A 23923-nucleotide genomic window follows, 5' to 3' on the forward strand; every position below is an offset into this window, starting at 1 on the left:
CCACAATTAAAAGGCCATGCCAAATTTCCTGGGGGGAAAGTGACAAAAACCAGCCCAAAAGAACCCCCCCCTTCATTACCACAAGGATTTTCCTGCCCTAGGGACTTCCATGATTTTTGTTCCTCTTGGGTCAGATCCAGCTTTCAGTCTAATTTCCTATCTTGACCACCAAGTCCAGCCCAGAGCAGTAGTCCAGCCAGCCCCTCCCAAACTCCCAACCAAAATTTCTGACATACTGTGTCTTCCCACACCTCCAGTGGAGGGATCATCTTCTCTGCAGGAAAGGGCAGTTTCTGATCAGTGGGTACTACAAACTATCAAGGAGGGCTATAGTACAAATTTTCACCAGACTCCCAGGTTACTTCCTTCTTCAGTCTCGAAGAATGTGAAATAGTTTGCAGTTCTTTCAAAAGAGAGTCATCATCTTCTTTAGGCTTCCATTTTCAATTCACAACAGTAGTGTTTGGTCTGTCTTTAACACGATGGGTGTTTACCAAGCTTCTGCATGGCTTCACTTAGCACCACAGATGTTTACCAAGCTTCTGGTAGCCTGGATAGCCTTCCTTCACAAACAAAGAATACAAATTCATTTTTCACCTGGCAGACTGATCCTGTTTTGTTTCACCCTCTCTGGAGCTCAGAAGGACATGCAAACTACCCTGTCAATCCTCTCAAGTCACAGGTTCATAACTCATCCAACTACAGTGGTGCCTCGCTTAGCGATTGCTTCGTTTAACAATGTATTCGCTTTGCGATGGGTTTCTTTGAGGAATTTTCCGCATCGTTTAACGATGTTCTCTATGGGGGAATTTCACTTAACGATGTCCGTTTTTGCTCATTTAAAAGTGTCTTAAAATGTTTGAAACCTGTTTTAAATGGTTGGAATAGTTAGTCCACCTTGTGAAACCTATGCACACTTAGTTTGGCTTTGTTCTGAGTCTTCGTTAATTTTTGGTGAATTTTTATTTCCCTCATTGAAAAGCATTGGACGGACAGTTCAATGGATTTAAATGGGGAAAACAAAAAATCACCAAAAATTAACGAAGACTCAGAACAAAGCCAAATTAAGTTTGCACGTGTTTCACAATGTGCACTACCGAATCCAAGCATTCAAAACAGGTTTCAAACATTTTAAGACACTTAAAAATGAGCGGAAACAGACATCGGAAAGCCATTCAAAAGCACTGAAGCCGGCTTCAGTGCTTTTGAATGGCTTTCCGTTGGGGGAAACATTGTTTCACTTAGCGATGTTTCCTATGGGGATTTTCGCTTAAGGACGGTAATCCGTTCCCATTGGAACGGATTAACCGGTTTTCAATGCATTCCTATGGGAAATGGTGTTTCGCTTAACGATGTTTTCCCATAGCGATGGGTTTTTTGGAACCAATTAACATCGTTAAGTGAGGCACCACTGTATCAGGCGGTTCAAGCCAAATACTTAGTCCATTGGGGGGGGCTTACTAGATACTTAGTTGGAAATGGTCTTTCCAAATCCAGAGAGGTTGTTGAGAATCAGAAAGGGGACAAAGTAATTTACCTACAAAACATCCACCCATCTTATGTTCTTAGCTTATCTGCTGGATCTGGTAACAGCTTGCCTTTTCCTAGTCCCAGGGGCATACCTTCACTCATCTCCTCTAGTTCTGTCTCCAGACTTGCCAACTGGACATTACCAGGAAAACTTGTCTAGTCCTCTCCCTGTTTCCCTCCTCAGAGCCTCTGGTGGAAGAAAACAACCTTGCCAATCTCCACAAAAAGGTCCCCATGCAGGAGCCTCAGAAGTTTTAATTACCAATGCCAGCCTTTTGGGCTGGAGATCCCACTCTTTTGGACTCATAGTCCAAGGGAATCACGGTTTCTCCCAGGAATCCCTGATCTTCTCAGCCAGGAACCTCTCCTTCACTCAGATCCAGCCTGGCTCAGATCAGCCTGATGGAGATTGAGAGGGTCTTGCTGTGGAACCTGGGGCACTCTGAAAAATATTATCTACAGTACTCTTCTGGACATTTGTCTGCTAGTGTCATAGAAAGCATTGCTCCCACTCTACAGCAGGTATTGCAGTTATTGGCATTCAGGATGGCCTGGATTTGGGTCTCCATCCTAGTACACTGTGCAAACAGACACAATCCCTCTCTCCTTTTTTCAAGAGAAAATGAAAAACCACAATTTGCATGCCTACCCTGAAAGTTTCTCTGAGCAGCACACATAATTCAACCATTATACATATTTCCTTCGTGGAGACTCCTAGCAGTTCTCAAGGCACTCACTATCTAAACTTTCAAACTTTACATCCTCTCTTTTTTATCTTTTCCCCTCAACATGGCTTCCTAGTTCCTTATTACTTCAGCTCATAGAATTTCTGAACTCGTCTTTCATTCCTAAATCTAACATAGCCTTCTCCAGGTCTCAGGAGATTGCACATACTGTATTTCCTTTCATTGCCAACCTGAGTCAACCCTTAGAAAAGCTGTGGCATAGGCTTCATGTTAAAAGGTCAGTCAAGACTGTATCAAAAGAATGATATCCTCCAGGAAATGTAGCTTTCATTTCCTTTCCCAAATCTCTGAGTAAAGTGGCTTCCCTTTCCATTTTCATCAAGTGGATTAAAGCTTGGATATTTCTCCTCCCCAAGTCCAGCTATATCGCCATCCATTCCATAAGGGTGGCAGCTACTTCTGCAGCCTTCTTGGCAGGTGCTCCTCTGGATTAGATTTGCAGAACAGCTACTTGCATTCAGCATTCGGGAGACACTGCAAAACTGAAATACATCTTTCAGCAGCAGCTTCCTTTGGGATGCACGTTCTTCAACAAGTTTTTTCTAATTGAAATAAACATCTCCTTTCCTGCAGACCTAGGATTTGCTTGGGCAGATCCCATTCCTGGACAGCTCCTTTCCACAGAACGAGAATGGGACATCAGCTTACCTCCATGAAGGTCGTTTCTGATCTGTAAAAAAGATGGCCAGATACATCCAGCTGGTTGCTGACTTCACCTCTGCCTTAATCCATTGGCACTTTAACCTACTTTCTTGTCAAGCTCCCCCTTTCTCTGACTAAGCTGGGAGCATGACTGCTAAATTCTTCTACATTCCCCCTTCCTTCCTGGCCTAGGCTGAGAAAGAGATAAACCCATTTCTGAATGGTCCCTTCTCCACAGACGGAAGCCAATGTACCATTCCCATTTGCTCTCCAACTTTTTCTTTCTTTGAAGCAATAACCTATTTTGCATGCCTTTCCTAAACCAAAACAATGCTTCTAGACCCTGTAGCTGTGGCGGCAAAAAACATCCAAATCTAGTAGTTTTAATTTGTGGGCAATTAATGAGCACCCACTTTTCTTTTAAATGCAATTTCTTTTGATCAAAAAAAATGCAGTTTAGTGAGTGACCAAAGGCTGCTACTTCAAACTACACAGATGTGCTTAGATTGATTTTAAACCCCATTACAGCTGCTGAAATATGTAGTTCATTTTATGAGGTCAAGAGGGCTTTGAACAATCCAGCCAGCAAAATGTAGCAGAAAAGCAAACATTTTTCCTCTATATTCTTCCCTTACCATTGACATTAGCAGGTCATTAGTTATTTCTAAAGCTACACTATGATTTGTATTTGTACCACTCACCTAACATTATAAACTGAAACATATAATCAACCACTATTCTGCCAAAAGTTCATGTTCTGCTTCAAGAATCAACAAAATAAAAGTCAGAACTGATCACTGGCCTCTGCAGAAGGAACTGTCCTTTGTGGGAACCATAGTAATAATGCAACAGTCTAGTCTCTCCCTTAATACAGATGTATTAGGAGCTAGGCATTTCTCAGTCGAAGGAAGTACAGTGGTGCCTCGCTTAACGGGCGCCCCCTTTAATGAAATCGCATAGCGATTAACTTTTTGCGATCGCTTTGCGATGTTCCCTCTGGGAAAAAATCGCTTTGCAATGATCGGTACCCTGTTTTGCTTACCGATCATCGCAAAGTGATGATTTTTAAACAGCTGATCGGCGGTTCCAAAATGGCCGCTGGGTAAAAAAAATGGCCGCCCGCTGTTTTCTGGGACGGATTCCTCGCCTACCGGGCAGCAAAAATGGCTGCCGTATGGAGGACTTTCGCTTAAAGGTGAGTCTGAAGCCCATAGGAACACATTGAAGGGGTTTCAATGCATTCCTATGGGCTTTTTAATATCGCATAGCGACGAAATCGCTTTGCAGCGATTTTTGCTGCACTGATTATCGTCGCTATGCAAGGCACCACTGTACAAAAGTGTTCATTTGGGAACAGTCAGCCATTAGCGAGTGGTTCCTGCAGTTTGATTCCCCATCTTCCCTTATGCCAAGACATTTTCAATTGAATTGGGGGGAGTTTTCTAAGAAACGTCAATGGTCAACATGAAGGGATTCGAAAAACATATGTACAGTATATGGTAAAAAAAGATTAACCGATTACACCTTGGAATTTTTCTCATTAGGAAGAATAGTAAATGTGGCACTGTGCATGTTTAAAAATGCAAGGTAGGTTATATTCAGATACCAGTTTATTATGTTTGAACAAATTTTGTTTTTAAAATTGAATGGAGGCTTCATTGAGAGAGCACAATGAGCTCTCAGTGGCAGGAACCCTTTTGAGATGGCAGGTTTTCCAAGGTATTGTTACATTGCTTCAGTTTTGCAAGGCAGTGTGAATGTTCAGGAGATGTCTACTGAACACATCAGATCTAGGCAAATCCACTCAATGAAGAGTAAATCAGAGACAGAAAGAGAGGATGAAAAGACGTAACAACGAAAGAAAAACATACAAATATAGGAAGACAGCTAGTTCACAGGGAACATACCCCCTACTGTGAACTGTTCAAGTACTTTCATTTGCAACAAAGTGCGACTTCACATTTCACATAGAAAAAAAGCCAATAAAGTTGGAATGGACAGACAAGAAAGGCTGGGGGGAGCAGGATGCTCTGCATTACAAATGATTTAGAAGTTGAAAGCATCACTATTGTCTTGAATCTGGAAAGTGTATGCATCCGTACTAGACTGTGGAACAACATTTTCATCTTCCTCCTCCTGTAAAAACAAAGGTTAAAATACTTATGACAGTGCTAAAAGCAAACCATTCAAAAAAGAGTCTTATGAAGACTGGTGCTAAATTGTGGCAGTTACTAAGACTGATGAACATGTACTGTTTGTTGTTACTCAGCACTAGCTTCCACGTAAGTAACCTTAAAAGGTACAGAATGTTATGGCATAAAATAACTAAATACATGTTAACAACACACTGCACAGAGACTTACAATGGACCCTTCACGTACGCACAGCTCGACGTGCGTACTTTTAGAGGTACAGACTTCTCCGGCCACAAGATTTCCAATCGACTTGCAGCCGGACAATCGACCTACGGGCCAGAAGCGGGGAGGTGGGGAAAGCGCCAAATTCAAATTTGGCGCTTTCCTCGCCTCCCCCTTCCAGTCTGTAGGCCGCCGATCGTGCCTCCGGATGCCTTCCAGGGCTTCTCCGCCACCATGGGAGGCATCTCGGAGGTCCCCCCTGCCACCGATCATGCTTCAGAGGCACTATCAGCGGCGGGGGAGGGGGGACACCTCTGAGAGGCCTCCGGCAGCAGTGGGGAAGCCGTCGGGCAGCGGCAATGGCGACGGCGGGGGGCCCCTGGAAGGCTTCGGACAGATAAGGTGTCTTTATTTTAATTTTTTTATTTTTTGGGGGGGGGTGTTCTTGAGCCAGTTACTGATTACAGGGTTTTCAATGTATTCCTATGGGAAATGGACCCTCGACCTATGGACTTTGACCTGCAGCCACCGTTCCAATACAGATTAATTCTGTAGGTCGAGGGTCCACTGTATATGTGTTAAGCCCCAAATATATTATGTTACCTCACCGCAGCTGTTATGAAACAATGAGACTGTGGCTTTGTTGGCTCAGCACACTCACCTCTGCTGAGAAATATTTCTCAATCAGATTTGCTGCAGCCTTGTACACCAGTTCATTTTCATGGGATTGTAGAGCTTCAATTTTATCCAATCCGCCACACTCTTCTATCATGATGCACAGCTTTTCAGTCTCCCCTATTTTCTCAGATGCCTATGGAGATATAGTATGTTTAAAACATTTGAAGAATTAGCCCCAGTTAAGCTTTGTTGAGACTGAAGCAGGATATTCATTTTCACAGCAATTTTAAATTCAAGACTTAGGCCACAATCTATTACTCGGGTATCAGAAAATTAGTTTTACTGAACTCTACAGGAACAAGCAAAGCACTGTACTATTAGCAGACCACATATCTTCTGCACTGCTGGAGTTTCCCATCACGGGAGCAGCAATACTGTACACTAGCTGTGTATAGAACTAAATTACTCTCCAGGGTGCTGCAGTTATTTTTCCCTTGTATTTTTTTATGAATTTTAGATTTCATAGATGTGTATCACCATATAAGTTGAATGCCGGTTGTTATGTGGAGTTTAAACCTGTAAAACACGCAGAGAAGTGCTTGCACTAATGGAGTGTTGTGTATATATAGTCAGGCAAATGATGTAGTGAGGTCTGAGGCTTGAACAGTCTGACAGTATATATAGGTGTGAGTAAGAATGCATTCTAGACTCCCTAGCCAAGGTCTGGCCCACAAGTGCATTTCATAATATTAATATTAATAATATTAATAATATTAATAACATTAATAATATTATTAATGATATTAATAATATTAATAATAATATTATTAATGATATTAATAATATTAATATTAATAGTATTAATATTAATATTAATATTATTAATATTAATAATAATAATAATAATTTGATTTATACCCCACCTATCTGGGCGACTCGTCCACTCTAGGTGGCTTTCTAGGTTAGAAAGATTGTTGACCGTTCATGACAGTAAATGTTCCGTCTACTCAGCCAGTGGATTTAACCCTTGAAAACAACTCACAGAGGTAGCAAATACATTTAACTGTGACCAAACCAGCCAGGTTGGATCTGCAATGAATCCTGGTATGGTAGCAATCCTGAGAAGTGATTATTCAAGATTATGAAATACTGTTGGTTTGAAACAGTTCATCTGGCAAAGGACTGATTACAGTGCAGACAAAGAAACTTGAATCTCATAACCTCTATTGGTTAGTCTTCAATGCTACCACTCTGTTTCCCTGAAAATAAGACCTAAACTGAAAATTAGCCCTAGTATGATTTTTCAGGATGCTCTTAATATAAGCCCTATCCCCAAAATAAGCCCCAGTTCAGTGAAACCCAGCCCTCCACCATTGTGCCACAACCAGAAGATGACATGACTATATTTGAATAAATGTAGATTGTTGTACATGAAAAAAATAAAACATCCCCTGAATATAAGCCCTAATGTGTTTTTGGAGCAAAAATTAATATAAGACCCTGTCTAATTTTGGGGGAAACACAGTAGATGTAAAACATGTTTTCCCCATGCCCCAAACTGGAACCCCATTGCTGGTTCTTTTGCCAACTTACCACAAAGATGTTACTAATGGCATCCAGAATCACTAAGACAATTTTGCCATCTTTAACAGTTAGAAGATTTAGCAATGGTTCTAGCACACCAGCCTGAACAAGGTATATGATCTGGCCAATTGTTCCACCACTCGTGAAGTTGGTCACAGCCCATACAGCTTCCTTCTGAGATTTGAAATCCCCCTGTTTTAAAAACACACAATAATTATTAGGGAGATAGCAGCAACATAATTTGGAAACACAAAAGTGCAAAGACACAAATCTACTACAGAAAATAAAATTCTGCAAAATGCTTATGAATATCAATAGAACAATTCATAGTGATGAATTAGAATTTCTGCTGAGCCCATCAAGTGCTTTCTAATAATCGAATATTTAATAAATTTGCTTTATGTGGGAAAAACTACAATGGTAAGCAGTGGCCTTTCCTGAATACTATTTCTATGACAAAAGATTATTTCTATTTTGAATTAACAAGACTTCATTTCTATCAACTTCCTTTTTTTGTAATCAATTTACTTTAAAAAATCCACAAGATACACAAATACTTTTCTTCTTTCAAAGAATACTGATCCAAAAGAGCATTTCTTCCTAACAGAATGCTGAAAGAGACATTTCCATCTTTTTTCCTTTCCTTGTATACTGCTTTGGAGGACTCTCCAACAACACTGGGAGTATCAGTACTGGGGGCTGAAGAAGGTGGGAGAAATTGCTAACAAGGCCCTTTCTCCTACTTTCTTTCCACTGGCAAAAATGTTGTGGCTGTGAACAGAAGGCCCCTCAGAATGGTTCCAGTGGCAAAATAAAACACAGGATCCAATTTAATACACATTTTCTCTGAAATGTATAAAGTGATTATGAAAGCTGATTAATTTCATATTTCAAATGAGTAAAAACCAAGCCAGAACAAACAAATGTTACATCTGATTATCGTACTCCCCATCAAATGGAAAGCAGCCATGGCTTTAAAATATTTGGATGTCTATATACTTAAGGGAACTGAAACAAATCTTTAAGGCACAGCATGAATTTGTGAATACAGTAAATTTAAGGTGTAAATTTTATTGCATTGAGAAGAATTTCACCTACACTTCATTTCTTGAATCTTTACTGTATCATCACTCAAAAACCTACAAAGCTATAGAAAACACGACCAGCATACAGCTTTCTTTCATTTTAATATCAAAGATCCATCAGAAGAATCAACAGCACCAAGAGGACAGAGAAGTACCAGATTATTGGGGGTGGGTAGGTAACTGTATTTGTTTCTTACCTTTTTCAAAATTGCAATAAGATATGGGATAAGCCCATGCTCCACTACTTTCTGAATCTGGTCCTGCCGGCCAGCAGTGATGTTGGACATGGTCCATGCAGCTTCTTTCTGGATGTTGTTTTTATGGTGAGTAAGCAGGCTGGGAAAGACAGTGAGTGCTCCAGAATCTATTACAACCTGCGTCTGTTCATCAGTCCCTGTTACAATGTTTCCAATGGCTCTTAATGAAGGAGTCTAGGAAAAAAAAGTTTTGGCTGTTTAAGAAGAGAACAAGTCACATGGATATCTTTAACTCATTGCAGCAATAGTTAACAAAGTGAGCCCTTGCAGCATCTTCACAGCAAGTCCACAACCATGGGTAGACAAGTACTGCATGACATACTCAGCAGCACAAATGGCATTAGTACTCACAACAAGACTGCCACCGCTGGATTAATTCACTTTTTTCCCCACATGGCCATTTGTAGACAGCAAGCCAATCACTCAAGGACCAAACTCCCTTCCCTACTGCAACCACTTTGCTTGTAGCAGCAGTGGAGCAACATATTGCTGACAGCGTAAGAGGGTCTTAGACCCACAGTGAAAAACTCTAGAGACTGACTTCTACAGTTTCTCCGAAAATAAGACCTAAACTGAAAAATAAGCCATAGTATGATGTTTCAGGATGCTCATAATATAAGCCCTATCCCAAAAATAAGGCCCAGTTAAGTGAAACCCCGCCTTCCACCATTGTGCAGCAACCAGAATAAGATGACATGACTGTATTTGAATAAATGTAGATGGTTGTACATAAAAAAGGAAACATTCCCTGAAAATAAGCCCTAATGCTTTTTGGAGCAAAAATTAATATAAGGCCCCGTCTTATTTTTGAGAAAACAGTCTATCTATCTATCTATCTATATCTATATCTATATATATATATAAAACAGTATATATACTTACAATGACAATAAATTATTATTATTATTATTATTATTATTATTATTATTATTATTATTATTATTATTATTATTATTATTATTATTATTATTATTAAGGGACCACTATACTGTCAACATGACTGGTTTGCCTCAAGGAAAAAATTAAAAGGATTGTTTCAGCCACAAGTATCAGAATGGGACAGTCTGCTTTCCCCCTGAGCATTTAGTTTCTTTTTGAAACATGCACAATGGAGTTGTGCTTCAGTGAGGCTACACGGGAAAGGCCACAATGGGCAGAACACATTTTTATGTACTCAATTTCCAGCAGAGAAGCACCAGATAGCAGCTAAAAGGAAATACTTTTACCAAGGCCTTGGAAAGCAGCTACCAGTCTTAACAAAATATAAATACTTTGAATTCACCCATTTTATAAGCAGAGCAAATCCTGTGGTATTTGACCATGTAGGTGAAGTCTTTGCGCATGCCTTATATAAAGGGAAAACCCTATATGGTCACATACCAGAGGATTTGTTCTGCTTCTAAAATGGGTAAATTCCAAGTATTTTTTACTAGCCACATGATGCAAAAGCTAATTCAAATCATTTCAGCCCCTTTTTGCTTCCAAAGTGATTTTCTCTGCTGCTAGGGGGGTTCCACTATTTCAAGCTGGAACTATTCAAACAGGCTCCCCCCCCTCTGGTTAGTTGAAATACATTCTTATAAAGCCAGGCATATGTGCAGGTGGTATTTTGGTGACATAGGCAGTTGGGTCCAGAGAGTACTTGCCCCAACATTCCTTCTTTCCCACCCAATCGTTGTCCAAATTCTTTTTTTTAATCCTTTCATATATGAAATTAGTGCTAGATCACTCTATCGCTCTATGACTGGGTCATCATTATTATTTCCCATATTTATGGCCCCATCAGCTCTCCATTACATCAGCAGAGGCAGGACCAGAGGAAGGAAGGAAGAATGGTGCACTTTGGGCTGGAATGCAGATCACATTGCAACCAGTATGAATAGTAAAGCCCTGAATCATTCTTCAGCCCATGTGTGAGCACTGTCTGCAATTTCAAATGTAATGCAGGCTTCAAATTGAATTCAGTGTAGTTGCATTGCATTCCTATGAATAGTGGCAAGAGTAAAATGCATCAAAACTTAACATTCTTGCTTCTCAGGAACCTGCTACTTGTATATTCCAGATGAACTTGAAACAGCTTATATGAAGGATTATTTTAATACTGAACAATGTCTACTGATATCTTACCATTATGGGAATTTCTCCACACCCCAGAAGCTTCACTAGTTGTGGTACCAGGCCAGTTTTTACTACTGTTTCAATTCTGTCATTTGAACCATCTGTCAAATAAGAAATAGCCCAGCAGGTGTCTGCCAAAACCTCATGGTCATGGTGGTGCAACAGGCGAACTAAAGTAGGAAGGATCTGCTCAACAGCTTCTATAGGTGGTGCAGGGTTCTTATTACGACAGAGGTTAGACAAGGTCCAGGTTATATTGCGTAAGTAGCCAACCTGCAATCAAATGAGGAAATTGAATTAGTAATGCTGCTGCTGGTGAAACAGCATTCTTCTAGCCCCAGAATTATTACAGCAATGGCCACACACTTACAGCTAGGGAAGAAAGATCAGGAACAGCAAGCAGAGCCAAAAGTGGGTCAAGTGCACCATATTTAATAACTAAGTCCCGGTAAGCAGAACCATCACCTAAGGGGAGAAGAAGTTAAGACTATCAAATGAAAATGACAAAATGCATACCAAATAAATTCTATTTTAAAGAGGAATGCCACAGGAAAACCATTTGGCACAATGTAAGCATTACAAGCAACTGCAACTGCCCATGAGAATCACCAGGTGCCAGAAGCAGGAAACAGGTTTCCAACTACTTTATTCAAACAGCTTGTGTTACAATGGAGGTTAACACTAAAACTAGCCACTGGTACCCCTCAGCCTAATATGCGGTAATCAGTAGAAATTTTGCAGTAAGCATCCTAACTGGAGTGTCAAAATTGACAGCATGCTTTTAAATTCTAGCCCAAAGTCTCTGCACCATATATAGTATCTCTGGTGCATCCTTCCTGGCCTTCAAAGACATCACTTCTTGCCACCCTAATTCTTGTCAATGAGTTCAGATTCCATATGCTTATAGAATGATTTGATTAAGAAACTCTATAATACTAATCATATTGTATTCAGATCTCAATGCCTAGGCTCAAAGCTGAGTATGCTTCTCATACTGAGAGAATTAAGAACGGAGGTACATTCTCAAAATAAGTTTTATTGGCAAATGAGTATTATATTTTGAAATAAACCCTTCCATTTTTGTACATAATATGTATTTCTTGAAAGAATGATGCAAACAATTCCAGTATCAAACCAAAACTAACAAGACAAGAACACTGTGGCACTTAAAGACTAACTACTGTCTTTAAGGAGCCACAACATTATTTTCTATTTGCTTTGGCCTTATATGCTAGTTCAGACTAACATGGCAACTTCTTAAAAAAAACCAACAAACTCCTCCAATGTATACAGTACTTCAGCTGCATTTCTATACCATACCTGCAATATTTCCTAAAGCCCACACAGCTTGCTCACTGATGTGAGTATGGGGTGAAGCCAACAGACAAATAAAGGCAGGAATTGCTCCTCCATCCACTACGGCTTTTGTCTGGTCTGATGTGCCAGAGGCAATGTTGGTCAGTGCCCAAGCAGCTTCAAACTGAATAGGGCTGCAATCTGCTCTTCCCAAGAACGACACAAATTTTGAGATCAAGCCAGCCCGGATTATCTGGTCTATAGGGGGCTGCTTTTCTCTGGAAAGTAGTCTCCTATAAAAAAGAGCAAACAAGTTGGTTTTCTCTCTTATCATTCTACAGACACATTCACTACACTGAGTGTACCATTCAATTTAATTGATTACCCCTAATTCTCTGCCATGCATCAACTTTGAGTAATGCTGTATTGTATCTACTAGTGGTGCCTAATTACCAGTCTAGAGTTCTTTGGGAAACTAAAACCCTTTTACTTCCCAACTCCTGCCCATGGGACTTAACACTTCCTACTTTAATGGCAATGCTCAAAGAGGATGTTAAAGGATGAGATTTTCACATTTACACCACAGGTCTAGCATTCTGAAGCAGTCACTTGTGACTGTGTGCACAGTTGTCGTGAGTGTGGCCTCCCAGCTTCTAAATTCTGTCATAACACATTAGGGGTTATAGTTACTTTCAGGCTTTATTATGCACATTAAGCTTTTGTGAGAAACAGTTAGTTGAAATCTGAATATCCATGCTCCAATACATGTTCAGGCTTGTGCCATCAATGAGCTAATAGTTACGTCCCATATCCAGTTATGTACTCAACTAATCAATGTTCAGGATAAACCACATCAGATAATTTGATATTTAGATAAGAATACTGTTTGACACCCCAGGTAGATTATTTTCTTCAGCATTGAGAGCGTCAATAGAATTTCTAGCAATCAACTAATCCATTAAACACTTCAAATCATATTTGAACCTTGAGATCATATTTAGTGTCTTGTTCTTATCCTTGGTCATTGGTTCACCATATGAACATTTCATGAAAACTAACTGTATACAGTTAGTTACCTGGCAGCCTGTGTAGCTTGCAGCTGTAATTCCAAATTATTGCTGTTGATGCCTTTAACAATGTCTTCAACAGACCAATGGACAGTGACCTGAAGAGGAGAAAAATAAAACAAGGTTTCAAAAATTAAGCATAGAGCAGTGTAATGTAGGTATTGAATATATGGTCATTTGATCTCTGACAGCCTTTAGTAGGAGCCACTACTGTTTCAGAATTGCTTCCCAATATCCAGATGCTTTCCAGGATGTAAAATTTGGCCTTAAAATAGTCCCTTGCTCAACTCTTAGGCAAGGCCTTAACTTTTTGATACTCAAACTATGCATCTCTTTTTGCTAAGTAAGTAGAGAAGTATAGCTTAGTAGTAAAGCACATGCTTTCAACGCACAGGAAATTCACAGTTTATTTCCTGATATCTTCAACCAGGGCTGGGGAAAAATCGTGGCTGAAGCCTTGACTCTGCTATAATGCAAGGCTATCAGAATGTTGCCACACTGTTCCAAGTATGTAGGAATGATTGTTTATTAAAAAGATAGATAAGATGTAGCAAGACTTGGCAACCTCATACAGTGTCCTGTCCCAAACTGAGAAATAAGAAAAATATTCCTTGATACTTACTTAGTAGTCTGAATGACTGAACTCGTTACACAAAACCAGGAAATACTGAAGTTATTTTTATTAAACATTTATCAGTAACTATGTTGCCTCCTTATTACAAAAATATAGAACAATGACATTACAGTGATGCCTCGCAAGATGATTACCTCGCAGAACGATTAATCCACAAGATTATTATTATTATTTATTGTATTTATACCCCGCATATCTAATCATTTCGACCACTCTAGATGATGGGTTTTTTCGCTAGACAATGTTTGAGTCCGTGTTTCGCAAGATGTTTTTTTTTAAAGACCGATGCTTCACAAGACGGGTTTTTTCCCCATTGGAACGCATTAAATAGATTTCAATGCATTCCAATGGGAAACCACGTTTCGCAAGATGGGTTCTTTTAGACCGATGCTTCGCAAGACGTTCCCCCCCATTGGAACGCATTAAATAGATTTCAATGCATTCCAATGGGGAACCGCGTTTTGCAAGACAATGTTTTTTATGGACGATTCACCCCCATTGGAATGCATTAAATAGATTCCAATGCATTCCAATGGGGAACCGTGTTTCGCAAGATGATGTTTTTGCAAGACAGTGATTTTCGCGGAACGAATTAACATTGTCTTGCAAGGCACCACTGTACTTTAAACACCTTATTTCCAAGTTCTTTCCATTGTCAAAAGTCATTTTCCAGGTGCCCCTGTCAGATAGTCACAAGAGATCCTTTTCCGTGTCCCATACTGAATGCTCCCCTCAAAGAGCATTCCTATAAGCATATATTAAAGTAATTTTAGGAGCAATTCAACCACTTTTTATTTCGCTTACACTTCCCTAGCATTTATGGAACTATTTTTAATGCTTCAAGATCTTTCCACTTCCTTCTGCTGTTTCTCTTTTACTTTGAGTTTCTGTGCTAGACTGAACTGCACCAGCTTTCTTGTATGTCATTTATCACAGTATTTAATATTTGTTATTTACAGTGGTACCTCACTAGACAATGATAATCCGTTCCACTGAAATCGCTGTTTAGCGAAATCATTGTCTAGCAAAAAGCATTTCCCCACTGGTATGGATTGAAACCTGTTGAATGTGTTCCAATGGGGAAGAATCATGTTGTCTAGCGAAGATCAGCCATAGGAAAGCCGCTTTGCAAACCGCTGATCAGCTGTTTAAATCGCTGTCTTGCGAAGCTTAGGTCCTGAAAACACCTGTTTTGCGAGCACGGAGAAAGCTGTCAAAACCGTTGTCTAGCAAAAATCGGTTTGCGAAGCAGGGACCAAACATTGTCCAACGAAATTCCCCCATAAGAATCACTGTTTTGCGAATCGCTATAGCGATCGCAAAAAGTCAATGTCTAGGGAAAAAACTGTCATGCGGGGTAACTGTCTAGCGAGGCACCACTGTACTTGTATGCTGTCAGAAACCTCCAGTTATGAAGTTGTCCCTAAGCGTAATAAACAAACAAATTAATCAGTGCAAGGCAGGTTCTTATGCTGCGGCAGTTTCTAATTCAGCACTTATGTGCTCCAAATGAAGACAACATCCCTCTGATCCACTTTAGCCCAAATACCTACCTGATTGCTCCGGTTTTCCTGCAAAGGTGAAGTAGCATCATCAGGGAAAGTGCCAACATTTCTTCTTTTAAGCAGCTGATCATCTTTTTTGGCTTTCCTCAATTCCACATTTACTTCCATTCTCCGCCGCCTCATCTCCTGGTGAAAACACAGAATTTAAAAATGAACATTTATAATTACAAACAGAAACTAAAGCTACAGTCAGGTATGTAATTACTCACATTGGAGTCCTTCCCCTTATTCTTGAATCTGTTGAGACGGACAGCTGCTCCACCAGCATTCTCATTGGTAGACATTTTGATCCTGATGTAGACTAGTGTAATCTGGAAAAATATTTAATTGTTTAAAGTTAAAAACTGGAACTGTAACAGTAACAAAATGACATTGTTTGTGCATCTAAAACATTCTTCATTTAACCAAATTCTGCTCCCTCATGAAAAGGTATATACCACAAACCACATATGTAAATAATTTTGCCTTCTAAAATGCCTCACTAATGTTGTGATATTTTAATATGGTTGTGTTTCTGATTTTTTTAATGTTATTTTTATTTTATACCTTGAAAACCCTATTTAGGGTCACTGTGTTACTTGACAATACAACACATAGTGGTCAATCTTGTTCGGCTTTAATATGGTTTTGCTGCTTTTAAAAATATGTATGGGTTTTTTGTTGTTTATTTGTTATTTTTAGTGCTTCTACACTGCCTTGGTAATTCTTGCAGAAAGCCAGTATAAAGATTCCACAATTAAATAAGAAGACAAGCATTTAATGGAGCATTTGGAGCTCCATTAAAAAAGAGATGCATCTCTAACACTTTTTCTTCATGGTTAAGTTACAAGGATGTCAGTTGTACTCAATTCCAGGCAGGGATGGGGACTTGAGTAAGAGGACCTGCAATCAAGTCAAAATGACTAGATAGGCGGGGTATAAATACAATAAATAAATAAAATAAATAAAATTTAAGTCACATGGGTGACTTGGGTTCTTTTTTTCAATAACTCAGACTTGTAACCCACCCAACCTCTCCCTTTTTTTCTGGGGGAAAAAGCTTATTTTTAATAGGGACTTGGATTTAGCACCAAAGGCAAGACTTGCCAACACCCCTAAATACAGATAAATGTCTTTATGGAAATTTAAAAATTCCCATTTTGACAAAAACAGAAAGCGATTTATTTTGCTCGTCCAAAGTTTCAGTTGAGTCCTCTTTAGGACAGTACTGTATTCCCTCCGAGGATGGCTTCACTTAGGGGATGTACTAAACGGATGATCACTGAAAGGGATGATCGGGATGATTGCCTGCAGTTCACCTCCAAGCCCCTAGATGTCACTATCTTTTTTCACTTAAGCTCAATTTAAACAAATAATAACCAACATAAAGCTTGTAAATATGTATGACTAATCTAAAAACGGGTTATTAGTGCATATATGTATACCTGGCACTGGTCTCTGTGCGTTTCCTGTGGGATGATGGCTGTATCTTTCTGATTTACGTGGGATGATGGGGTTATTAGTGCATATATGTATACCTGGCACTGGTCTCTATGCGTTTCCTGTGGGATGATGGCTGTATCTTTCTGATTTACGTGGGATGATGGGGTTATTAGTGCATATATGTATACCTGGCACTGGTCTCTATGCGTTTCCTGTGGGATGATGGCTGTATCTTTCTGATTTACGTGGGATGATGGGGTTATTAGTGCATATATGTATACCTGGGACTGGCCTCTATGCGTTTCCTGTGGGATGATGGCTGTATCTTTCTGATTTACGTGGGATGATGGGGTTATTAGTGCATATATGTATACCTGGGACTGGTCTCTATGCGTTTCCTGTGGGATGATGGCTGTATCTTTCTGATTTACGTGGGATGATGGGGTTATTAGTGCATATATGTATACCTGGGACTGGTCTCTATGCGTTTCCTGTGGGATGATGGCTGTATCTTTCTGATTTACGTGGGATGATGGGGTTATTAGTGCATATATGTATACCTGGGACTGGTCTCTATGCGTTTCCTGTGGGATGATGGCTGTATCTTTCTGATTTACGTGGGATGATGGGGTTATTAGTGCATATATGTATACCTGGCGCTGGCCTCTATGCGTTTCCAGTGGGATGATGGCTGTATCTTTCTGATTTACGTGGGATGATGGGGTTATTAGTGCATGTATGTATACCTGGCGCTGGCCTCTATGCGTTTCCAGTGGGATGATGGCTGTATCTTTCTGATTTACGTGGGATGATGGGGTTATTAGTGCATGTATGTATACCTGGCACTGGCCTCTATGCGTTTCCTGTGGGATGATGGCTGTATCTTTCTGATTTACGTGGGATGATGGGGTTATTAGTGCATGTATGTATACCTGGCACTGGCCTCTATGCGTTTCCTGTGGGATGATGGCTGTATCTTTCTGATTTACGTGGGATGATGGGGTTATTAGTGCATGTATGTATACCTGGCGCTGGCCTCTATGCGTTTCCTGTGGGATGATGGCTGTATCTTTCTGATTTACGTGGGATGATGGGGTTATTAGTGCATGTATGTATACCTGGCGCTGGCCTCTATGCGTTTCCTGTGGGATGATGGCTGTATCTTTCTGATTTACGTGGGATGATGGGGTTATTAGTGCATGTATGTATACCTGGCGCTGGTCTCTATGCGTTTCCTGTGGGATGATGGCTGTATCTTTCTGATTTACGTGGGATGATGGGGTTATTAGTGCATGTATGTATACCTGGCGCTGGCCTCTATGCGTTTCCAGTGGGATGATGGCTGTATCTTTCTGATTTACGTGGGATGATGGGGTTATTAGTGCATGTATGTATACCTGGCGCTGGCCTCTATGCGTTTCCTGTGGGATGATGGCTGTATCTTTCTGATTTACGTGGGATGATGGGGTTATTAGTGCATATATGTATACCTGGCGCTGGCCTCTATGCGTTTCCTGTGGGATGATGGCTGTATCTTTCTGATTTACGTGGGATGATGGGGTTATTAGTGCATATATGTATACCTGGGGCTGGCCTCTATGCGTTTCCTGTGGGATGATGGCTGTATCTTTCTGATTTACGTGGGATGATGGGGTTATTAGTGCATATATGTATACCTGGGGCTGGTCTCTATGCGTTTCCAGTGGGATGATGGCTGTATCTTTCTGATTTACGTGGGATGATGGGGTTATTAGTGCATATATGTATACCTGGAGCTGGTCTCTATGCGTTTCCAGTGGGATGATGGCTGTATCTTTCTGATTTACGTGGGATGATGGGGTTATTAGTGCATATATGTATACCTGGGGCTGGTCTCTATGCGTTTCCAGTGGGATGATGGCTGTATCTTTCTGATTTACGTGGGATGATGGGGTTATTAGTGCATATATGTATACCTGGGGCTGGTCTCTATGCGTTTCCAGTGGGATGATGGCTGTATCTTTCTGATTTACGTGGGATGATGGGGTTATTAGTGCATATATGTATACCTGGGGCTGGTCTCTATGCGTTTCCAGTGGGATGATGGCTGTATCTTTCTGATTTACGTGGGATGATGGGGTTATTAGTGCATATATGTATACCTGGCACTGGCCTCTATGCGTTTCCAGTGGGATGATGGCTGTATCTTTCTGATTTACGTGGGATGATGGGGTTATTAGTGCATATATGTATACCTGGCACTGGCCTCTATGCGTTTCCAGTGGGATGATGGCTGTATCTTTCTGATTTACGTGGGATGATGGGGTTATTAGTGCATATATGTATACCTGGCACTGGCCTCTATGCGTTTCCAGTGGGATGATGGCTGTATCTTTCTGATTTACGTGGGATGATGGGGTTATTAGTGCATATATGTATACCTGGCACTGGCCTCTATGCGTTTCCAGTGGGATGATGGCTGTATCTTTCTGATTTACGTGGGATGATGGGGTTATTAGTGCATATATGTATACCTGGCACTGGCCTCTATGCGTTTCCAGTGGGATGATGGCTGTATCTTTCTGATTTACGTGGGATGATGGGGTTATTAGTGCATATATGTATACCTGGGACTGGCCTCTATGCGTTTCCTGTGGGATGATGGCTGTATCTTTCTGATTTACGTGGGATGATGGGGTTATTAGTGCATATATGTATACCTGGGACTGGCCTCTATGCGTTTCCTGTGGGATGATGGCTGTATCTTTCTGATTTACGTGGGATGATGGCGTTATTAGTGCATATATGTATACCTGGGACTGGCCTCTATGCGTTTCCAGTGGGATGATGGCTGTATCTTTCTGATTTACGTGGGATGATGGCGTTATTAGTGCATATATGTATACCTGGGACTGGCCTCTATGCGTTTCCAGTGGGATGATGGCTGTATCTTTCTGATTTACGTGGGATGATGGGGTAAATAATTTCAACACTATATGGAACTTCAATTTCTTCTGCTAACACATTGGACTATTTAGAATAGTATATATTTCTTGAGAAAATGAAATAGTCATTTGTGTGACTGAAATGCATTTATAGTGGGTAAAGTAGTCCAGGCCATAAACATTGTTGGCTAGTGTGTGTAATGTGGTCTACTATAGGCTTCATATTTGTGAAAAGTGGGGGGGGGGGTAGTCTCATTGGTGGTCCAAGATATCGCCGTAGTGTATGGAGGTCTTTAATATAGTATAACATGTTTAAGGCTGGGTCCACACTGGAGTTTCCAAGTTCTGCTTAGCTGTTCCGTCTGAAACAGCTGAGTGGCACTTTATGGACCTATTTTTTTTTGTTTTCATCCTTATGCACACACAACAGAAGGGACACCCATAGACTTCTATGAGGATTCCATAAATGTCTGTAAAATTCTGTTAATTTTGAGCATAAAAAAATAAAAATAAGGTTTTTTTTAGGTATTAAAACTATAGTGTACCAAAAACTACACATATTTGGTTTCACTTGAATAGTATCAACCTGCACAATAAAAGACAACTTGTCATTTATATGAACTATGAACTCCAAAAAAAGTAACCACTCTCAAAAATTGCATAATTGCATTTTTTTCCACATTTTACCCCACATAGTAATTTTTTACTGATTTCTTAGTACATTACAGGCTAAAATAAACAATGTGAACACAAAGTACAAGCACAAAAAACAAACCCTTAAGCCCCTTTTGGTCGTAGACCAAAAAAATAAATAAATATTATGTTCTTGAAAGGCGAGGATGAAAAAACGAACGCTCAGAAAAAAACAAATGTATCAGGAAGGGGTTAAAGTGTCCCCACTGCTCATGATCATCTGTCATCTACATAGATGTATACATACACACATGTAACCACACAAATATGCTCCGATATACTGTATACACCCCCAAATGCAACTGAGTAATCCACAAGCAAAAAATTGGTACAAACTTTTTTTTAAATACTGTTTAAGAATAAAATAACAAAGCAAGTAATTAGTGAGATGTAGTACAATCTCTATCAAGTGGTGGGAGGTAAGCTTTTCCTGTATAAACATTTTATGTAAACCAATTTTTAAGAAGGTATTTTATCTCTTTTGCATTGTAAGCATATATAATATGTTGGTATTCTTCCTTTTGATGCTTCACATTTTTGGTGATACCACTTTCGACATATGACACAAAAAATTTGTTTCTCTTCGTGTTCTAAGTCTAGAAAACAATGGCTTGATGAGCACATTGTCCAACCTTCTGCACTGCCATAGTGGGATGCAAAATTTCTTATGTCCTCTTCTGTATTTCTTTCCATTAGTTGTATCATGGGTGGATTATAAATTAACATTTTTTGTGATATTCTTTGGTGTATTTTTTCTCCTTTTTTTTCCATGTGCTGGTAATCCAGTAGTTTCACCACTTCATCTAGCCACTTTCGCACTTTTAAACTGTCAAAATTTTTTATATATTGAAGTCCATTACATATGCTATATGTGTGGATTAAAACGTGTAATCCACAGTCATAGGCATTGTTTTGTTTTGGGCAGTCTGCACTTACTATCCAGGTCCATTCAGTCTCTAGATACTGTACATTTGAACATAAAGCATAAATGCCATAAAGTATTTTTTGTATTATTTGGCAATACTTGTCATATGCATTGTTTGACAATGAATCCAGTATTATTACTTTCTTCTGGCGAAGATCAGCAACAGCTAAAAGCCAATGTACCCCTCCACCATACAAAGATAGGTCTGTATTTATAGGAAAAAGTAAGGCATCAAAGTTTAAAAGGGACATATGATCTGCCAGTTTTAAAAAAGGCAAGTACCCTCCATTGGCCACAGCATGGAAATAATGGGTTGGCACAGCAAAACAACAGCTGGAAAGAGCAGATGACTTTATAATGTTTATTAATGCAGAGTCTAAAATGTCTCCTTCCAGCCAAGCCTGGGGTTTTAGACATGGTGTGCGCATGTCAAAGTCGCCTTCAATATTGTGCCAGGGATAATTCTCTTTCTGAATGTTTATCTTCTTTGGGGTACTTGTGTTTTTTGGACATGGGAAATCCTCAACAATTAAATCAACAGAATTACTTTCTGATGACAACTCTATAATGGATGTTTCCTCTTTTGTGGCAAATTGTGTACTACGTGCAAGCATTGAATCAGGCGCTGGTTCTGTTATATATGCATAATCTTCTTTGCGTGGTTTTTTGCGACCTGATTTTCCCTCACAGCGCTTTTTTCTTGCTTGTTTTCTTAATGTTGATAGGCAGTATGAAAAAGTGTCTTGTATAAAAATTCCAGTAGCTTTTTGCACAGCGATTATATGAAAGCAGAGACCAGAGCTTTTACATGAGCAACTTGGCTTTGGGGATAAAAAGACAGAATGCACTTCTTTTTTAAAAGGATTTTTAACTATAAACACCTGTAACTGTGTATTCAGAGAAACTAAATTTCTTTCTATACATAAATTGGCTATGGAAGTCTGTGTCATTCTTTGACATGATTGTTTATTTATAGTTGGTGTTGTATCCGGATTCTGTGATTTTACCTTAAAAACAATTTTTTCTATGGGTAAGTAGTCTGGAAACTGTGTATGTTCTGTTGGCCTTTTCAAAAGATCTTGAAATGTAGCTTTTAGTCTAAATTTTCCAAGGCCATATTGAGCCCTTTCGAACTCATACAAATAAAATGTCTGTAGATGTTCAAAACAAAGTAGAATGCTGTCCAACGGTAGTTCCTTCCAATCAGTTGCATCCTTTAAAATGCGATTCATACTTTCACTGACATTATTGGTTGATGTTTTGTTCTTAAATGCATGAAACTGTTTGGTATAAAACCTGCTTGAAAATTGAAACATTGGCTCATGTAGGTATTTTTCAAAATAATTGCTAAAAGACTCAGACCACAGTATTCTAAATTGCTCATATTTAATTACCCACTCTTCTTTGCTCTCTGCATTTCGTAACTGTTCAATGTGATCTTTTAAAACTTTGATGTCGTCTTTTTTTCCACCAGCATGTTTTACCCAAAATTCAACATCTTTTAGGATGTGATTTCCACACAAAACTAGTGGAATGTTGGGTAAAACTTTATTGAATGCACTAATTATTCCTTTTTCACGATCAGTTACCACAGGAATATGTTTAATGCTGCTCAGGTCTAGACTAGGTGAAAGTTCACTTATAAATTTTTCATGGTGTTTTTGAAATTTCCGTTCATGAATCATAAACGCAACAGGAAAAATTGGATCATTTTGTAAAATAGTATTTCTTAGTACAAAACTAGAAACATAGAAGTCACCAAGGTTGAATGTTGTATCATAGGAAATCATCTGATTAGTTGTTGGATCATTTTGTGCCATGGTTAAAAGGTCTTTTGCTAGATCGGTTATTTCCTTTTTCCATGCTAATACAACAAGATCTGGAAAAAAATTAATAATTCGAATAAATTCTATTTGGTAAGCAAGCTGTAGTGTTGCAAACAAATCATCTTTATTCCTCTTCTTAAGGTCTTCAGAGTATTTTAGATTTTGAATCTGTTTCAAATCTCTGGGACGGTTTACTGCAATTCTCGCATTATCTCCTTCTGCAGACGCTTTACTGTGCATCTCAGAATATATATTTTTTAGGAGCATTATGTTTAATACACTCTAACCTTCCTTCCACAAATAATGATGGTGTTGATGGTATAAATGGTTGGAAAGATTTCGCATTACCATGTTGAGTAGGGTGATAAAGTGAATGATCGCCAAGATAATGAATTATTACAATGTTTTTCTTTGGTCCCGTGATATATTTCCATACATTTTTCTTGAACGACAAAATACATTTTTTTCCTCTGCCATTAGGATCCTTTATTGCAAAATACCTAGAAAACAAATGCGTAAAATACAGTTTAAAACTGAGCAAAACGTCTTTAATGATTATCAACATAAAAAAAATGTAATAAACAAAATAATAATAATAATAATAATAATAATAATAATAATAATAATAATAATA

At 39.3% G+C, this 23923-nt stretch overlaps 1 protein-coding gene across 2 annotated transcripts in view; it reads right to left on the reverse strand.

Moving 5' to 3' along the window:
• Positions 1-4510: 4510 nt before the first annotated feature.
• The window catches only part of KPNA2 (karyopherin subunit alpha 2), a 28034-nt gene continuing 8621 nt past the window's right edge, over positions 4511-23923 (reverse strand). The window contains exons 2-11 of one of the 2 annotated variants that reach the window (XM_020782330.3): positions 15709-15810; positions 15488-15625; positions 13310-13398; positions 12258-12526; positions 11308-11402; positions 10947-11210; positions 8760-8993; positions 7487-7669; positions 5937-6086; positions 4511-5051 (exon numbers count right to left, since the gene is read on the reverse strand). In XM_020782330.3, the coding sequence (XP_020637989.2) occupies positions 4965-5051; positions 5937-6086; positions 7487-7669; positions 8760-8993; positions 10947-11210; positions 11308-11402; positions 12258-12526; positions 13310-13398; positions 15488-15625; positions 15709-15783 (1584 nt within the window). In that variant the 5' untranslated portion in view covers positions 15784-15810 and the 3' untranslated portion in view covers positions 4511-4964. Of the gene's footprint in view, positions 5055-5936; positions 6087-7486; positions 7670-8759; positions 8994-10946; positions 11211-11307; positions 11403-12257; positions 12527-13309; positions 13399-15487; positions 15626-15708; positions 15811-23923 lie in introns of both variants that reach the window. The other variant, XM_020782314.3, reaches the window with a different exon arrangement.

This window comes from Pogona vitticeps, chromosome 2 (assembly GCF_051106095.1).
Source record: "Pogona vitticeps strain Pit_001003342236 chromosome 2, PviZW2.1, whole genome shotgun sequence".
Lineage (NCBI taxonomy): Eukaryota > Metazoa > Chordata > Lepidosauria > Squamata > Agamidae > Pogona > Pogona vitticeps.